At 41.3% G+C, this 17195-nt stretch overlaps 1 protein-coding gene across 2 annotated transcripts in view; it reads right to left on the reverse strand.

Annotated features, from left to right (window-relative positions):
* Positions 1-17195, reverse strand: part of RNF115 (ring finger protein 115) — a 90279-nt gene that overhangs the window by 47189 nt on the left and 25895 nt on the right. Inside the window, exons 2-4 of one of the 2 annotated variants that reach the window (XM_063625948.1) lie at positions 6550-6608; positions 4667-4718; positions 2199-2256 (exon numbers count right to left, since the gene is read on the reverse strand). In XM_063625948.1, the coding sequence (XP_063482018.1) occupies positions 2199-2256; positions 4667-4718; positions 6550-6559 (120 nt within the window). In that variant the 5' untranslated portion in view covers positions 6560-6608. The remainder of the gene's footprint in view (positions 1-2198; positions 2257-4666; positions 4719-6549; positions 6609-17195) is intronic. The other variant, XM_063625947.1, reaches the window with a different exon arrangement.

Below are 17195 nucleotides of genomic sequence, written 5' to 3' on the forward strand. Positions count from 1 at the left end.
TCAATGCATCTCTTCCTGGTGAGTCACACCTACAAAATTGGCAGACCAATCTATTTCCATTACCTAAAAAAGAACACTAAAGAAAAATCAAATGAAATTTCTTCTTCTGCATATGCATAATCAGTAAGTGACAATCTGTGTTATCACAAATAGCACACACAAGGGGAAAGAACACTGAAATCATAAAGGCTTCCAGGACTGGCAAACAGAATACATTTTATTTTTTTGAGATGGAGTCTCGCTCTGTCACCCAGGCTGGAGTGCAGTGGTGCGATCTCGACTCACTGCAACCTCTGCCTCTCAGGTTCAAGTGATTCTCGTGTCTCAGCCTCCCATGTAGCTAGGATTACAGGCGCATGCCACCATGCCCAGCTAATTTATTGTATTTTTAGTAGAGATGGGGTTTCACCATGTTGGCTAGGCTGGTCTCAAACTCCAGACCTCAGGTGATCTGCTCACCTCGGCCTCCCAAAGTGTTGGGATTACAGGCGTGAGCCGCTGTGCCTGGCCCAGAATACATATTAAATAATGTTTTTCAATCCATTAAAATGGGAAAATAAAAATGCAAGTTCAAAACATGATCTGTCTGGAATCACTCTAATCAACCTGGGCAGTTCAGAGTTAACCAAAACTCTTAATACTGGATATTAAGAAGTAGCACAGACCATAAGCAGAAAAACCACCCTAAATAGAACAGGACCATTACCCAGACAATGTTGATAAATCTAACAACATCAAAATGTGGGGGCTACAGGTTTCAAAGTAATTTTCAAATAATAAGGGAGAGAAGCTTAGGGTTTTACAGGCTTCTTATTAAATATCACTTTTCAAATATACTACTAGTACAATTTCAATTTACATACAAAACAGTGAAATATTTTGCTATCTCTCTAGGCACTTCAGCTATCTCTGGAAAAGGCTAATGTGATCCTAAAACATAAAGAAATCCTGATTATGGGATTTAACTTATTTCTTCCTTTTAGCATCTGTCAGCTTTCTAGAGCTGAACAAGTTGTATGGTAATATAGGGTACACATACAAACAAGCAAAAGAAAAACATCAGCCAGGCACGGTGGCTCAAGCCTGTAATCCCAGCACTTTGGGAGGCCGAGGCGGGCGGATCACAAGGTCAGGAGATCGAGACCATCCTGGCTAACACGGTGAAACCCCGTCTCTACTAAAAAAATACAAAAAATTAGCCGGGCGCGGTGGCGGGCGCCTGTAGTCCCAGCTACTCGGAGAGGCTGAGGCAGGAGAATGGCGTGAACCCGGGAGGCGGAGCTTGCAGTGAGCCGAGATCGCGCCACTGCACTCCAGCCTGGGGGAGAGAGCAAGACTCCGTCTCAAAAAAAAAAAAAAAAAAAAAGAAAAACATCAGTGTTTTTTGTAGGCTGGCTGGTTTGTACCTTCTGGACTGTAGTCTCTAAATGATTAAAAACAAAGAGTATTAATGCCACTGAATTACACACTTTAAAAATAGTTACAATGGTTTCTTTAAAAAAAAAACAAACACAACTAAAGAGACTTTAGGTCAATGGACAAAGTGAAAACAGAAAATTACTCTGGATTTAATATAAAATGGTATTCAAGAATGAAGACTAATGCCCTATTTTCAAATCACAGTTAAGATTTGTTTTTCCCAAAAAATATGGATGCCACATTATAAGAAGATATAAAATTATTTACAGAACCCATCTTGGGATCTGAAAGGCAAGTAAACATCCTTAATCTACACCAAACTACTGTGTTGACTAGAGGTAAGCCCTGGAAACCGGTACCTCTGTACAAGGTTGAAGACTATTTCATTGTGACTTCGACAACTCATCCTGGCCTGCACTTTACCTGGTTGTCACACCACTAAAGCAGAGTCGGCAACACTGTTATTTCAAAAACAGCAAAAGCTTTTTATTCTCACACTGTATATACAATAACAAAGTAAAAACAAGAATTAAAAACACTACCAGTTTAAAAGAATACAGTTTGAGGCTATTACTTTCTCCTAATCAACGGTTTATCAAAGGTAACAGGCCCAAGCCCCAGCTACTGAAAACACAAATCTTCCCAAGGATTACTATGGCCCACATTTTTTCTTATACATTCAGTTAAACTCTGATGTTTTGCCACACTGGATAGTATCTGCCATGATTTTAACAGCTAACCACTTCTTAAAGAATTCCCACAGCTAAAAGAAAACTTACCTCTGCAAAATGTGTTGTTGTGCTATTGTCTATCCGACTGCCGCCACCACCTAAAAAACTAAAGAGAAAAGGAATGAGTGGTGATTCTATTCCCAGGAACAAGCTTCCCTCCTAGAAGCTAAATATAGAATGGCATAATGAGAACAAAGCCCAGTAAGGAAAAATAACTCATCCCAACACAACACCTATTAAAGGAAATTATGAATAACTGGCACGTGAATTAATCTGTGAACAGTATCATAAACCACAAAATCAAGTGGTTTTCAGGCTAAATCCAGTGAAAAATTGGAGAAGCCACCATAGAGAAGGAAGAAGGACCCACAGGCAGCAATGCAATTCAGATTTGACCTATCAAAAGAAAAATATTTATCCTCAAGAACGCTAACAAAACAAAATGTTTCACTAAAAAACCATTCAACCACCAGATGAACACAACATTTGAGGCTACAATAGTCAGTACTTCTTAGGAATGATTAAATGTAGTAACGTAAGGGGCCTGGTACTGTATTTAAAACATTATAAAAGGATTCAATAAATATTTCTCCCCCTACCCACCTTTCAGGACTCATCTCAAATGCTACCTCCTCCATCAAGCCTTTCTGAACTCACCAACCAAATAAGACTCTTCCACACCCTTCTGCACTCTCACTTTGATTCTAAAACCTACCTTGTATTATAAATATCTAGGATTTGCCACATCCATTTCAACCCATTTCCCTCCTTCATTAATATAAATTCAGAAGGCAAAGACTGCAATTTATTAATGCCTCAAATACATGTAGAGTGTTTATTAAGTGTCAGACATTACACAATACTATCACCTTTAAAAATCCTGCAATGTCAATATCCTATATTGATACTCAAAAGTTGTTGAATTAATCACATGTGAAAATGATAAAATAACTATTCCCAAAGACCCTGAAGGGTGGAGAGAAATATTAAATCCCATTGTCCCCATGACATTTGCAAAGAACAAAGAAAACAAGCTAACACATCCGGGAAGGGGGGGATGGAAAGAATCACAGGAACTGCTGGATACCACTTTTACTTCAAGAGACACACTTAAGCACACAAACATACAAACACCCCAATGATAAGTTCACAAACTACTAAAAATAGTTTTCATTTGTAGGATTACAATACCAATCCAGGCATTGTGCTGAGCTCACTGAGGAAACAAACACACCCTAGTTAGTCTGAAACCAAAAGTGAAAAAGCAAAGCTAATGCCATTCTTTATGCAACCATTCTCAAGCCTTATTCTCTGATAAGAAACCATTTAATACCTGTATTAATTTCAGGAAAACGCTTTTGTAAAAGTCACTCCAAATGTATAACAAGCCCAAAAGTACTTGTACATCTATGCTAAATAAACAGCTAATTGAACTACCACATACCATAAAAAACTACGTTAAGTAGCTATGTATCCATTTGATTGCTCAAGCCCAGACAGGCTTCCAGGACTCTTCCTTCCTGCCTTTACTACACAGTTTCAGGGATTCAAACATCCTTGGTAATTGAAACCGCAACTCTTATCTTCTGGTGTTCTGCTCTCCCTGAAGCTACCTCACCGTTCCCTTTCCTTAAAATTCCTTTAAAGAATAATAGAGCTAATCATAGAGAAGGGATAATAAAAACCACCACATTGTTCTGAGAAATGTTACAAAGCTTAAGAAAACTTACAAGGTGCTCCTCTACATGGAAGTTGAAGAGCAGATGGAGCTCATTATCTAATATTTACGTGCAAGGCCCTCCTCTTACTGGTTTTTACCCTTCCACTACTTACCACTGCAATTGCTAAGTATTTAAATCAGCAAATGTTTATGAACTTTATAGAAGGAAATATCATACTGCCTCTAAGACAAGGATTCTAAGAAAAAGATTTCTTCTTTCATTTAAAACACTTATCTCTTTCAAACCACACAGTCTTTGTATTTGAGTAAACTGCTACCAATAGCACCTATATAAGACAACCTTTGATCTACAAAGACACATAAAAGAATTAAGAACAAAAGCCATAGAATCCACAGTTCCCTGCTAGACAAAGATTCATCCTACAGTTAATCATTCTCATTTATAACTGTATTTGCATAAAAGTACTAGCTGCCTAAAGAAACCAGGGTTACTACTTGAAAACTTGGCAAAAAATAAGCCCATTAATTGCTCCCCCACAACCAATATATCTTTTATTTAGCACATGCAGAGCATGAGTGCCTGAAATAAGTATTTGATGCAATTATAATGGCACAAACAAAAAGCTATTCCAAGTTAGCATGCTATCCACACAAAATTGCTAATTTTGCAGTCATGCTAATCTTACACGTTTAGTGTTGGTATTGTACTATTTAAAACCAAGACGAAATTTAACTGTATCAAAATAGATCCCATGCCACATATTGCCCCAGAAGCTCCAGCTTATTTACACATATAATCACCAATCATTAGTAAAGTAAAACTAATAGTACATACTGTAAAATGTGTAGTTTTTCCTGGTTGTGGAAGGGACCTTCAACTTTAGATTCTGCCAACAGTAACAGTAAAGGAATTACCTACTGCCATTAAAATCCCCAAAGTCACTCCAAGATTAAGATGCTTCAGATTACAGATTCTTTTTGACCAGTTGGTACTTCTCCAATTTTCAGATGAATGTTTAACCAAATAGCCCCAAAAGAACAAATGTGCCACTGTGTTTAGCCAAAAGAGGCCATCCTATCAATGCTATTCTAAAATTTATTAAAATTTTAAGTTAGGCCAGGTGCAGTGGCTCACACCTGTAATCCCAACACTTTGGGAGGCCGAGACGGGTGGATCACGAGGTCAGGACTTCAAGACCAGCCTGGTAAACATGGTGAAACCCCATCTCTACTAAAAATACAAAAATTAGCCAAGAGTGGTGGTGCACGCCTGTAATCCCAGCTACTTGGGAGCCTGAGGCAGGAGAATCACTTGAACCTGGGAGGCAGAGATTGCAGTGAGCCAAGATTGTGCCACTGCACTCCAGCCTGGGCAATAGAGTGAGACTCTGTCTCAAAAAAAAAAAAAAAAAAAAAAAATTTAGGTTGGGCACGGTGGCTCATGCCTGTAATCCCAGCACTTTGAGAAGCCAAGGCAGGCGGATCACTTGAGGCCAGGAGTTCGAGACCAGCCTGGCCAACACGGCAAAACCCGTCTCTATTAAAAATACACAAAAATTAGCAGGGCATAGTGGCGGACACCTGTAGTCCCAGCTACTGGGCAAGCTGAGGTCCAAGAATCGTTTGAACCTGGGAGGCAGAGGTTGCAGTGAGCCGAGATTGAACCACTGCACTCCAGCCTGGCAACAGAGCAAGACTCTGTCTCAAAAAAGAAAAAAGATTTTATAGTTTTGTTCACATAAACAAAAAAGGAATAGTAATAGTCACTTTGAGAAATATTTCCCCTTTTTATCAGCTGTATACCTTTATTAAGGCCAATAAGAACAAATTCCAAGCATTACAAACCCATATATTAATATTACACTGGAAAGATGGCCTAAGTTTAACAGCAATAATCTTTTCTTTTTTCTTTTTTTTGAGACACAGTTTTGCTCTTGTTGCCCAGGCTGGAGTCTTGGCTCACTGCAACCTCCACCTCCTGGTTTCAAGTGATTCTCTTGCCTCAGCCTCCCAAGTAGCTGGGATTACAGGCGCCCGCCACTACACCCGGCTAATTTTTATGCTTTTAATGGAGACGGGGTTTCACCATGTTGACCAGGCGGTCTCAAGCTCCTGACCTCAGGTGATCCACCCACCTCAGCCTCCCAAAGTGTTGGGATTACAGGCGTGAGCCACCACACTGGCCAAATAATCTTAATAAGAACAAGAGACTCAAGGCCTCCTCAAAGCAGAGTAACAATCGGTTTCCCTGGCTACAACAGCCTGTTTAACTGATTAGGTATCTTTGTCAGAAGTCACTCCCTAACCCGCCAAAGAGGTATAACAGCAGTTTACCCTCAGGCAGCAGAGTGGTCACTAAAAACCAACTAATAATCTAAGAGAAGCCCCAAGTCTCACATAATAAATGAAAACTTACCAGATTTACTCTGACATGCGTACAGATGTACATGGAATGCCACATACGATCAGGAGCAGTGCGTATCACCACATCTGCTATGATATCACTTTCCAAATTTTCCCATTTTTCTTTATTTTTCCTCTCCCATTCTTCTGCCCTCTCTTGTGCAAGCTCATGCACTCACTGACTCTTTCTCTCTCTCTCTCACTCTCACTCTCTCTGTAGAGTGTAAGTTATAAAACAAATTCAACTTAGTCCATGCTGAGAGAAAATAGTTTTGATAATAGAATGTCTGATTTATTCATGAGCTTGTACAATACCTGGAATCATCTGTCACTTCTTCAATAAAGCCTGATTCACATCTGGGACATATATATTCCTATAAAAGAAAGGAAGAAACAAAACTTTTTCATTAGAAAGGTATGTGGTATCTGTAGTTTCAGAATAACATGCAGTATACAAGCTGAGGCTCTGAAATGTTGTATGTACTTGCTGACTCGAGTAGTTTTTTTTTTTCTTTTGTGAGACAGGGTCTCACTCTGTCACCCAGGCTGGACTGCAGTGGTATGATCATGGCTCACTGCAGCCTCGATCTCCCAGGCTCAAGAGATCCTCCTGCCTCAGCCTTCAGAGTAGCTAGGACCACAGGCACATGCCAACATACCTAATTTTTTTTATTTTTTGTAGAGGATGAGGTCTTGCTATGTTGCCCAAGCTGATCTCAAACTCCTGAACTGAAGTGATCTTCCTGCCTCAGCCTCCCAAAGTGCTGGAATTACAGGCATAAGCCACTGAGCCCAGCCTAGTTTTTTCTCTTTTTTTTGTTTTTTTGTTTTTGTTGCCCAGGCTGGAGTGCAATGGCATGATCTTGGCTCACAGCAACCTCTACCTCCTGGGTTCAAATGATTCTCCTGCCTCAGCCTCCTGAGTAGCTGGGATTACAGGCATGCGACAACACGCCTGGCTAATTTTGTATTTTTAGGAGAGATGAGGTTTTTCCATGTTGGTCAGGCTAGTCTCGAACTCCCGACCTCAGCTGATCCACCTGCCTCAGTCTCCCAAAGTGCTGGGATTACAGGCGTGAGCCACCATACCTGGCCTTCTTTTTTTTTTTTGAGATGGAGTCTCACTCTCTTGCCCAGGAGCTAGAGTGCAATGGTGCGATCTCAGCTCACTCACTGCAACCTCTACCTCCTGGGTTTAAGTGATTCTCCTGCCTCAGCCTCCCAAGTAGCTGGGATTACAAGCCCCTGGCTAATTTTTGTATTTTTAATAGAGACGGGGTTTCACCATGTTGGTCAGGCTGGTCTCAAACTCCTGACCTCAGGTGATCCACCCACCTCGACCTCCGAAAGTGCTGGGATTACAGGCACGAGCCACCACGCCCAGTCCCGGCCTAGTTTTTTCTATTATACTCTGGCAAATATAGAATTCCATAAAATATTTGCAGAATTGCTTCCTAGCTACCTAAGTGGTTTCCACTGACAGCTGAAAGGTAGAGTGTCAAAGATTTTTTTATTTTAAAATTTAGGTTATTTATTTATTTATTTAGAGATGGAGTTTCGCTCTTGTTGCCCAGGCTGGAGTGCAATGGTGCGATCTTGGCTCACCACAACCTCCGCCTCCCGGGGTTCAAGAGGTTCTCCTGCCTCAGTCTCCTGAGTAGCTGGGATTACAGGCATGCAACATCACGCCCAGCTAATTTTGTATTTTTAGTAGAGACGGGGTTTCTCCATGTTGGTCAGGCTGGTCTCGAACTCCTGACCTCAGGCAATCCCCCTGCCTCAGCCTCCCAAAGTGCTGGGATTATAGGCGTGAGCCACTGAGCCTGGCATTTTTTTTTTTTTTTTTTTTTAAGACAGAGTTTCGCTCTTGCTGCCCAAGCTACAGTGCAATGGCACGGTCTTGGCTCACTGCAATCTCTGCCTCCCAGGTTCAAGCGATTCTCCTGCCTCAGCCTCCCAAGTAGCTGGGATTATACGCACCTGCCACCATGCCCAGCTATTTTATATTTTTAGTAGAGACGGGGTTTTACCATGTTGGTCAGGCTGGTCTCGAACTCCTGACCTCAGGTGATCTGCCTGCCTTGGCCTCCTAAAGTGGTGGGATTACAGGTGTGAGCCACCGCGCCTGGCCTTTTTTTTTAATTAGAATGAATTCATCATCTAATTTTCTCTTCAAATCTAACAAAAAAGCTCCACTATATACATATCAACGCAGTAAAATATTATAGTAATCATGGGTATAGAAACTGCTACTTTTAGTCTGGGTGCGGTGGCTCACGCCTATAATTCTAACACTTTGGGAAGCCAAGGTGGGCGGATCACTTGAGGTCAGGAGCTGAAGACCACCCTTGCCAACATGGTGAAACTCCATCTCTACCAAAAATGTAAAATTAGCTGGAGTGTGGTGGCGTGTGCCTGTAGTCCCAGTTACTTGGGAGGCTGAGGCAGGAGAACTGCTTGAACCCAGGAGGCAGAGGTTGCAGTGAGCCCAGATAGTGCCGTTGCACTTCAGCCTGGGCGACAGATCGAGACTCTGTCTCAAAAAAAAAAGAAAGAAACTGCTACTTTTTACTACATAAAGAAAGAGACTGCTACTTTTTACTATGTACATACAAAAGGCATAAACTGGGCTGGGTGTGGTGGCTCATCCTGTAATCCCAGCACTTTTGGAGGCCAGGCGGGCAGATCACCTGAGGTCGGGAATTCAAGATCAGCCTGACCAACATGGAGAAACCCCATCTCTACTTAAAAAAAAAAAAAAAAAATTAGCCGTGGTGGCACATGCCTGTAATCCCAGCTACTCGGGAGGCTAAGGCAGGAGAATCGCTTGAACCCGGGAGGTGGAGGTTGGAGTGAGCCAAGATTGCACCATTGCACTCCCGTCTGGGCAACAAGAGTGAAACTCCATCTCAAAAAAAAAAAAAAGAAAAAGAGAGAGAGACACATAAACTGAATAACAGCATAAATCAATTTGTAGACTAGGAACAATGAGGCAGTACAATATTTCTATTCTATCTTGTTTATCAACGGTTCCAAATAAAACCTAACAATTCTCAAATACCCTACAGAAACGACAATTCAAATAACCGAAACAATTCTATTAAGTCAATTTCTATTTCCTTCAGTAATAAATCTTTCTTTTAAGTAATATCAAGCTTTGGGGATAAGAATACACTTTAGAGACTGCCTTATAATAATTTTTAAAGTATATTTTAACTACCTATTAAAATAGACCTGGGAAACACATTTAAACCTCATCTTAGACTCCAAGGGCATGGGAAAGGCATTTTCAACCATTTTGTTTCTTTTTTCCTTTTTATTTATTTATTTATTTATTTTTGAGACAGGATCTCACTCTGTTGCCCAGGCTGGAGTGCAGTGGCACAATTTTGGCTCACCGTAGCCTTGACCTCCAGGGCTCAGACAATCCTCCCGGCCTCAGCTGGGACCACAGGCACATTCCATGCCCAGCTATTTGTATTTTTGGTAGAGATAAGGTCTTGCCACGTTGCCCTGGCTGGTCTGAAAGAACCCCTGAGCTCAAGCAATCTGCCCACCTTGGCCTCCCAAAGTGCTGGAATTACAGGCATGAGACACTGTGCCCAGTTCAACTATTTTCTTATGCCGTATAGTTTCTGAACCCTAAATTTTGTTTTACCTGAAGATGATGTAAGCTGTATTTGGCTCTTCAAAGAAAGACAGGATGGTAATTCAAACACTCCAATGCTTTTTTTCTAAAGATATGGGGTCTCATTCTGTCACCTAGACTGGAGTGCAGTGGCACAATCACAGCTCATGGCAGCCTCGAACTCCTGTGCTCAAGTGATCCTCCCAAAGTGCTGGGATTACAGGCATAACCCACCATGCCTGGCCCTCAAGTGCTTTTTTAAAAGAAAAAAAAAAAAAATCCCTCATGTCAAAAAGATTAGTTTCTTGAGGAGACAGTCACATCAAGAAACAGCAAATTTAATACAATAATTGATATAATAAATGAACACCAGAAACAGAAACAAATACAGAGTTTGCCTGGGGGAACTAGGGAAAGCTCTGACTGAAACAGAGACCTAAAATATTTGTGCAATGAAAAAGGAAATTCTAGGTTTAGGACATGATGATAGAAAACGGCATGCACAGAGGTTGGAAGAGATTGGTATGAATGTGGATATGCAGACAGGCAGATAGGGGCCAGAATGTAGAAAACTTTAGATAACTATTAATATCGACTTTACCTTGAGGATCAGAAACTCAACCTTTTTTCTCCACTACATACATGAAGGATGAGACACATTCGTAACGGGCATACTGTAAACTACTCCAGAAATGAAGTAATCTGGAGACCCCATAAATTCCTGAGTCCTCCTCTACTCCTTCATGCCCTACCCTCCCATAAAGCTGCAACTCCATCCCTTTCTCTCCCATTACAAAAATTTATCTGGTCAGGCGTGGTGGCTCACACCTATAATCCTAACACTTTGGGAGGCTGAGGCAGGAAGACTGCTAGAGCTCAGGAGTTTGAGATCAGCCTGGGCAACATAGTGAGACCCTGTCTCTACAAAAATTTAAAAATTAGCCAGGCATGGTGGCGCATGCCTGTAGTCCCAGCTACTTGGAGGCTGAGGCCAAAGGATCGCTTGAGCCCAGGAGGTTGAGGCTGCAGTGAGCTGTGATGGTGAAATTGCACTACAGTCTGGGTGACAGAGCGAGACCCTGTATCAAAAAATAATAATAATATATGCATATATATGAGTTTATCTGAACACCGAATACAAATGAGACTGATTTTGGAAAGCTAACCTTATCTATTCTAATGTCTAAAATTAAATTCAATAAAAGAGTCAATAGCAAAATGAAATCACAGTGTTAGACCCTCTTTCTTCTCTCTCCCTCTCTCACTCATTCCTATTGCTTTAAATATCTCTATATGCCAACTCCCCCCAAATGTATATCTCTATCCCAGGCCAGTCTTCTGAATTCCAGATTCACTCACTCTTATATGTATGCTCTCTCACACGCTTTTTCTTACACACACACACACACACACACACACACACACACCCTCAAGAGGCGGCATACCACTTTGCTCATACTGAAACCCAGGGGTCATTCCTCATGCCTCTCTTTCACCTCCCACCACTAAGTCCTGGTACTCCAAACACAAACACATTTCCCAAATCTACATACTCCTTGTGCCGCTGCCGCTACCTTAACCCAAGCCAGCACTGGCTCTGAGCACTAAATATCTTCCCTTCTTTGTTTCGAGACGAAGCCTCGCTCTGTCACTCAGGCTAGAGTGCAGTGGCACAATCTTGGCTCACTGCAACCTCTGCCTCCTGGGTTCAAGCAATTCTCCCACCTCAGCCTCCAGAGTGGCTGGGATTACAGGCATGTGCCACCACACCCGGCTAATTTTTGTATTTTTAGTAGAGATAGTGTTTTGCCAAGATGGCCAGGCTGGTCTCGAACTCCTGACCTCGAGTGATCCGCCTGCCTCAGCCTCCCAAAGTGCTGGAATTACAGGCGTGGGCCACCACGCCCAGCCTGAATATCTTCCCTCTTAAGTCGTGTCCTGCTTCTCTTTTAGTCCTTTCCAACCTGAAATCAAAAAAGAACCATCTTTTTTAAAGCATAAAACAGACCATGTCATTACCCAGCTTAAAATCTTTCAATTATTTACAAAAACACTTAAAATAAAATTAAGTTCTTTAACATGATTTACAAGGCTGGTCTGTGCTCAACTTGACAATCTCATTTTAGACTACCCACCCCTCCCCTCCTTCAGTGTGTTCCAGCCACATACTGGCCTTCTTCTGATTCTTTGAATTCATCAAGCCCAGCACTGCCTAAAAGCTTCCTATAACTAGAACACTATTTCCCTAACTTTCCGCATGGCAAGGGGCATCTAATCTATTTTTTTTTTTTTTTTTTTTTTTTGAGACAGAGTCTCACTCTGTCGCACAGGCTGGAGTACAGTGGTGCGATCTCCGATCGGGATCATGTGAAGTCCCCACTTCACATGGTCCCAGTCACAGTTCTGTGTCCGGAATTTATTCCTTCCCGTGGGTTCTTGGTCTCACTGACTTCAAAAATGAAGCCGCGGACCCTCCCGGTGAGTGTTACACTTCTTAAAGATGGTGTGTCCTGGCCAGGCGCGGTGGCTCACGCCTGTAATCCTAGCACGTTGGGAGGCCGAGGAGGGTGGATCACAAGGTCAGGAGATTGAGACTATCCTGGCTAACACCGTGAAACCCCGTCTCTACTAAAAATACAAAAAATTAGCCGTGCATGGTGGGCGGGCGCCTGTAGTCCCAGCTACTGGGAAGGCTGAGGCAGGAGAATGGTGTGAACCCGGGAGGCAGAGCTTGCAGTGAGCCGAGATCGCGCCACTCACTCCAGCCTGGGCGACAGAGCGAGACTCCATCTCAAAATAAAATAAAAAAAAAAGATGGTGTGTCCGGAGTTTGTTCCTTCTGATGTTCAGATGTGTCTGGAGTTTCTTCCTTCTGGTTGGTTCGTGGTCTCGCTGACTTCAGGAGTGAAGCTGCAGACCTTCGCAGGGAGTGTTACAGCTCTTAAAGGTGGCGCGTCCGGAATTGTTTGTTCCTCCCGGTGGGTTCGTGGTCTTCAGAAATGCAGCTGACTTCAGGAATGAAGCCACAGACCCTCCAGGTGAGTGTTACAGCTCATAAAGGTAGTGCAGACCCAAAGAGTGAGCAGCAGCAAGATTTACCGAGAAGAGCCAAAGAACAAAGCTTCCACAGCATGGAAGGGTACCCAAGCTGGCTGCCGCTGCTGGCTGGTGTGGCCAGCTTTTATTCCCTTATTTGTCCCCGCCCACGTCCTGCTTGATTGATCCATTTTACAGAGCGCTGATTGGTCCATTTTACAGAGTGCTGATTGGTACATTTTTACAGAGTGCTGATTAGTGTGTTTACAATCCTTTAGCTAGACACAGAGCACTGATTGGTGCATTTACAATGCTTTAGCTAGACACAAAAGTTCTCCAAGTCCCCACCCAATCCAGAAGCTCAGCTGGCTTCACCTCACAGTTCTAGGAACCAGGCTGTCAACCACTAGAGCTCCTTCACAGGAACATGACACTTAAGAGATATAAATCAAATTGTGGAAGTGCTCTATGGTTCTTCCTGTCGTTTGGAAGTGACAAGTACTCCTTCCATTTATAAGCAACAATAAAAGCTTTCTAAATAGTTATATTTTGATTTCAGGGAAGAAAAGCCAAAACTCTTCCCAAATGCTCTGCTAATTATTCTTGATAAAAGTAGCTAATTATAAAACAAACCAAACAGTCCTGGACTATCCTCCTGCAATCAACATTACAGGAAAAACAGAGAACTTTTTAGAATATACAAGATCTTCATTCTCTAATTATCAAAGTAAAAAATGCACATTTGTATCTTAAGTCTGATTTCAGAACAAAGTCTGGTCTCAAAAAACTATCTCATTTCCATTTACTTAATCTGCCTCTTAGATACTTGGAAACCCCAAAATGATACTCTAAAGATTATATTTCCTGTTTCTAGATTTTCCTTATAAAGGCTTCATATCACTCCACTTACTAGTACCACTTTTCTTCTGGATTCACACAAGTCACTAGCTTTCCCATGATTTCCAGCTATGTTAAGGGTCCACCCCTTCACTCTAAGAGCTCAAAAACTCTATCAATTGCTTCCAACTAATCAAGAGACAAGGTGTTAGATGGGGACAGAAATAAAATAAGATTGGTTATAAGTTGATAATTGTTGAAGCCGTATACATGTAGATTTGTTATATTATTCTATCTACACATTTTGTGGTAGAAAATACATAAAAATTTGCCATCTTAACCTTTTCTTTTTTTTTTTTTTTCTGAGACAGGGTCTTCCTCTGTCACCCAAGCTGGAGCACAGTGGCATGATCTCAACTCATTGTAACTTCCACCTCCTGAGACTACAGGTGCATGCCACTGCACCCGGCTAATTTTTGTATTTTTTGTAGACATGAGGCTTCACCATGTTGCCCAGGCTGGTCTTGAACTCCTAAGCTCAAGCAATCTGCCTGCCTCAGCCTCCCAAAATACTGGGATTACAGGCGTAAGCCACCACACTCAGCCCATATTAACGATTTTTAGGTGTACAGTTCAGAAGTGTTAACTATATTCACACTGCTGTGAAACATCTCCAGAACCTTCTCATCTTGAAAAACTGAAACTCTATACCCATTAAACAACAACAACCCATTTCTCCCCTTCATTCCCTGGTAACCACCATTCTACCTGTTTCTATGAATTTATAATTTTTGATACTGACACCAACAACCCAACTGTCCCATAGAACTGACCATTATGGTTTCTTTTGAATAAAGATAAGAAATTGACCCTCCCAGTCTTAAAACTTGAAAAAGTTACATTTGTCTTATCTGAGTTCCTTTCTCAGGAAACCAACCATCAGGTCTCCCAGATGATATCAAGGAACTGAAACGTACCAGATCACTGCATCTCAACAATGAAACCTCAAACCCCTCAACCCATTATGACTGCCTAACTGACCTCCTGCTTCCTGGTGACCAACTTCTCTTCCTTATCTCTCTCTAATTCTTATTTTCCTGCATGTAGTTACAGTTCTTCCTTGCTATATAAGCCCTTAATTGTAGTCAGCCAGGGAGATGGATTTGAGACCGAGTTCCCCTCTCCTCAGCTACAGCACCCAATTAAAACCTCCTTCTCTGGCAAAACTCATTGTCTCAGCGACTGGCTTTCTGTGCAGCAAGCAGCATGACCTAGAACACACTCCTGGTATTTCAGTAATAATATCTAATATAAGTGAAAGCATATAGTATTTGTCTTTTTTTGACTGGCTTATTTTACTTAACACAATATCCTCAAGGTTCACCCACACTGTCACATATGGCAGGACTTATTTCCTTTTTAAAGCTAAATAATATTCCATTGTGTGTATATACCATATTTTATTTATTCATCAAGGACATCTGGGTTGTTTTCACCTCTTAGCTATCCTGAATGTGCTATGAGCATAGGTGTGCAAATATCTCTTTGAGGTCCTGCATTGAATACTTCTGGATACATATCCAGAAGTGAGTTTGATGGATTACATGGTAATTCTATTTTTAATTTTTTGAGGAACTGCCATGCTGTTTTCCATCACAGTTGCACCATTTTACAGTCCCGCTAACAGTGCACAAGAATGGTTCCAATTTCTCATAATTTTCACTAACACTCGTAATTCCCTGTTTGTTTTTTAATAGTAGCCATCCTAATGGATGTGAGGTGATATCTCATTGTGGTTTTGATTTGGATCTCTCTGATGATTAGTGATGTTGAATATCTTTTCAAATGCCTCTTGACCGTTGGTTCATCATCTTTGGAGAAATGACTATTCAAGTCATTTGCCTATTTTTTAATCCGTTTATTTGGCCTTTTGTTGTTGAGTTGTTGTTCTTTCTACATTCTGGATATGAATACTTTAACAGATACACAATTTACAAACATTTTCTCCCACTCCACAGGTTGCCTTTTCAAGTTGATTGTGTTCGTTGATGCACCAAAGTTTTTAAGTTTGATGCAGTCCCATTTGCCTATTTTTGCTTTTGTTGCCTGTGCTTATGGTGTCATATGCAAGAAATCACTGCCAAATCCAAAGTCATAAAGCTTTCCTCTAAGTTTTCTTTAAGGAGTTTTACAGTTTTAGGTCTTATATTTAGGTCTTTAATCTACTTTGGGTTTATTTTTTATATAGTGTAAAATATGAGTCCAACTTTTTGTTTTGTATGTGAAAGTCCAGTTTTCCCAACACTATTTGTTGAAGAGACTGTCCTTGCTCCACAGAGTGGTCCTGGCACCTCTATCCAAGATCATCTGACCACATATGCAAGGGTTTATTTCTGGAGTCTCTATTCCATTGTCTATATGTCTGTTGTTATGCCAGTACTACACTAGTTTTATTATCGTAGCTTAGTAATATATTTTGAAATCAGAAAGTTTGAGTCCTCCAGCTTTGTTTTTCTTTTTGAAAACTGTTCTGGCTATTAGGGGTATCTTGAGATTCCAAATTAATTTTGGGATGAAACTTCTATTTGCAAAAAAAATGCTGTTGGGATTTTGACAGGTATTCTGTTGAATCTGTAGATCGCTCTGGGCAGAATTCATATCTTAACAATATTAAGTCTTCCAATCCATGAACACAGGATGTCTTTCTATTTATTTGTATGCTCTTTAATTCCTTTCAGCAGTATTTTATGGTTTTTAATACTCAAATTTTTCACTTCTTTGGTTAGGGTCATTCCTAACTTTCATTCTTTCTGATGCTACTGTTAATGGAATTGTTTTCTTAATTTTTCAAGTTGTTCACTGTGTATGGAAACATAACTAATTTTTGTGTGTTGATTTTGTATCCTGCAACTTTGCTGAATTCATTTATTAGTTATAACAGGGTTTTTTGTGGAATGTTTAGGGTTTCTTTTTTTTTTTTTTTAGATGGAGTGCTGCTCTGTCACCAGGCTGGGGTGCAGTGGCGCGATCTCAGCTCACTGCAGCCTCTGCCTCCCGGGTTCAAGTGATTCTCCTGCCTCAGCCTCCCAAGTAGCTGGGACTACAAATGCCTGCCATCATGCCCAGCTAATTTTTGTATTTTTAGTAAAGACGGGGTTTCACCATGTTGGCCAGGATGGTCTCGATCTCTTGACCTCGTGATCCGCCTGCCTCGGCCTCCCAAAGTGCTGGGATTACAGGCATGAGCCACTGCAGCCAGCCTCAGGGTTTTCAACAAATAAGATCATATCATCTGTGAACAGAGATAATTTTACTTCTTCCTTTCTAATTTGGGTGCTTTTAATTTCTTTTTCTTGCCTAAATTGGCTCTGGCCAGGACTCTTAATACTATGTTGAAATAGCGGTAGCAAGAATGGGCATCTTTGCCATGCTCCTGATGTTAGGGGGAAATCTTTCGGTC

This window comes from Symphalangus syndactylus, chromosome 12 (genome assembly GCF_028878055.3).
Source record: "Symphalangus syndactylus isolate Jambi chromosome 12, NHGRI_mSymSyn1-v2.1_pri, whole genome shotgun sequence".
Lineage (NCBI taxonomy): Eukaryota > Metazoa > Chordata > Mammalia > Primates > Hylobatidae > Symphalangus > Symphalangus syndactylus.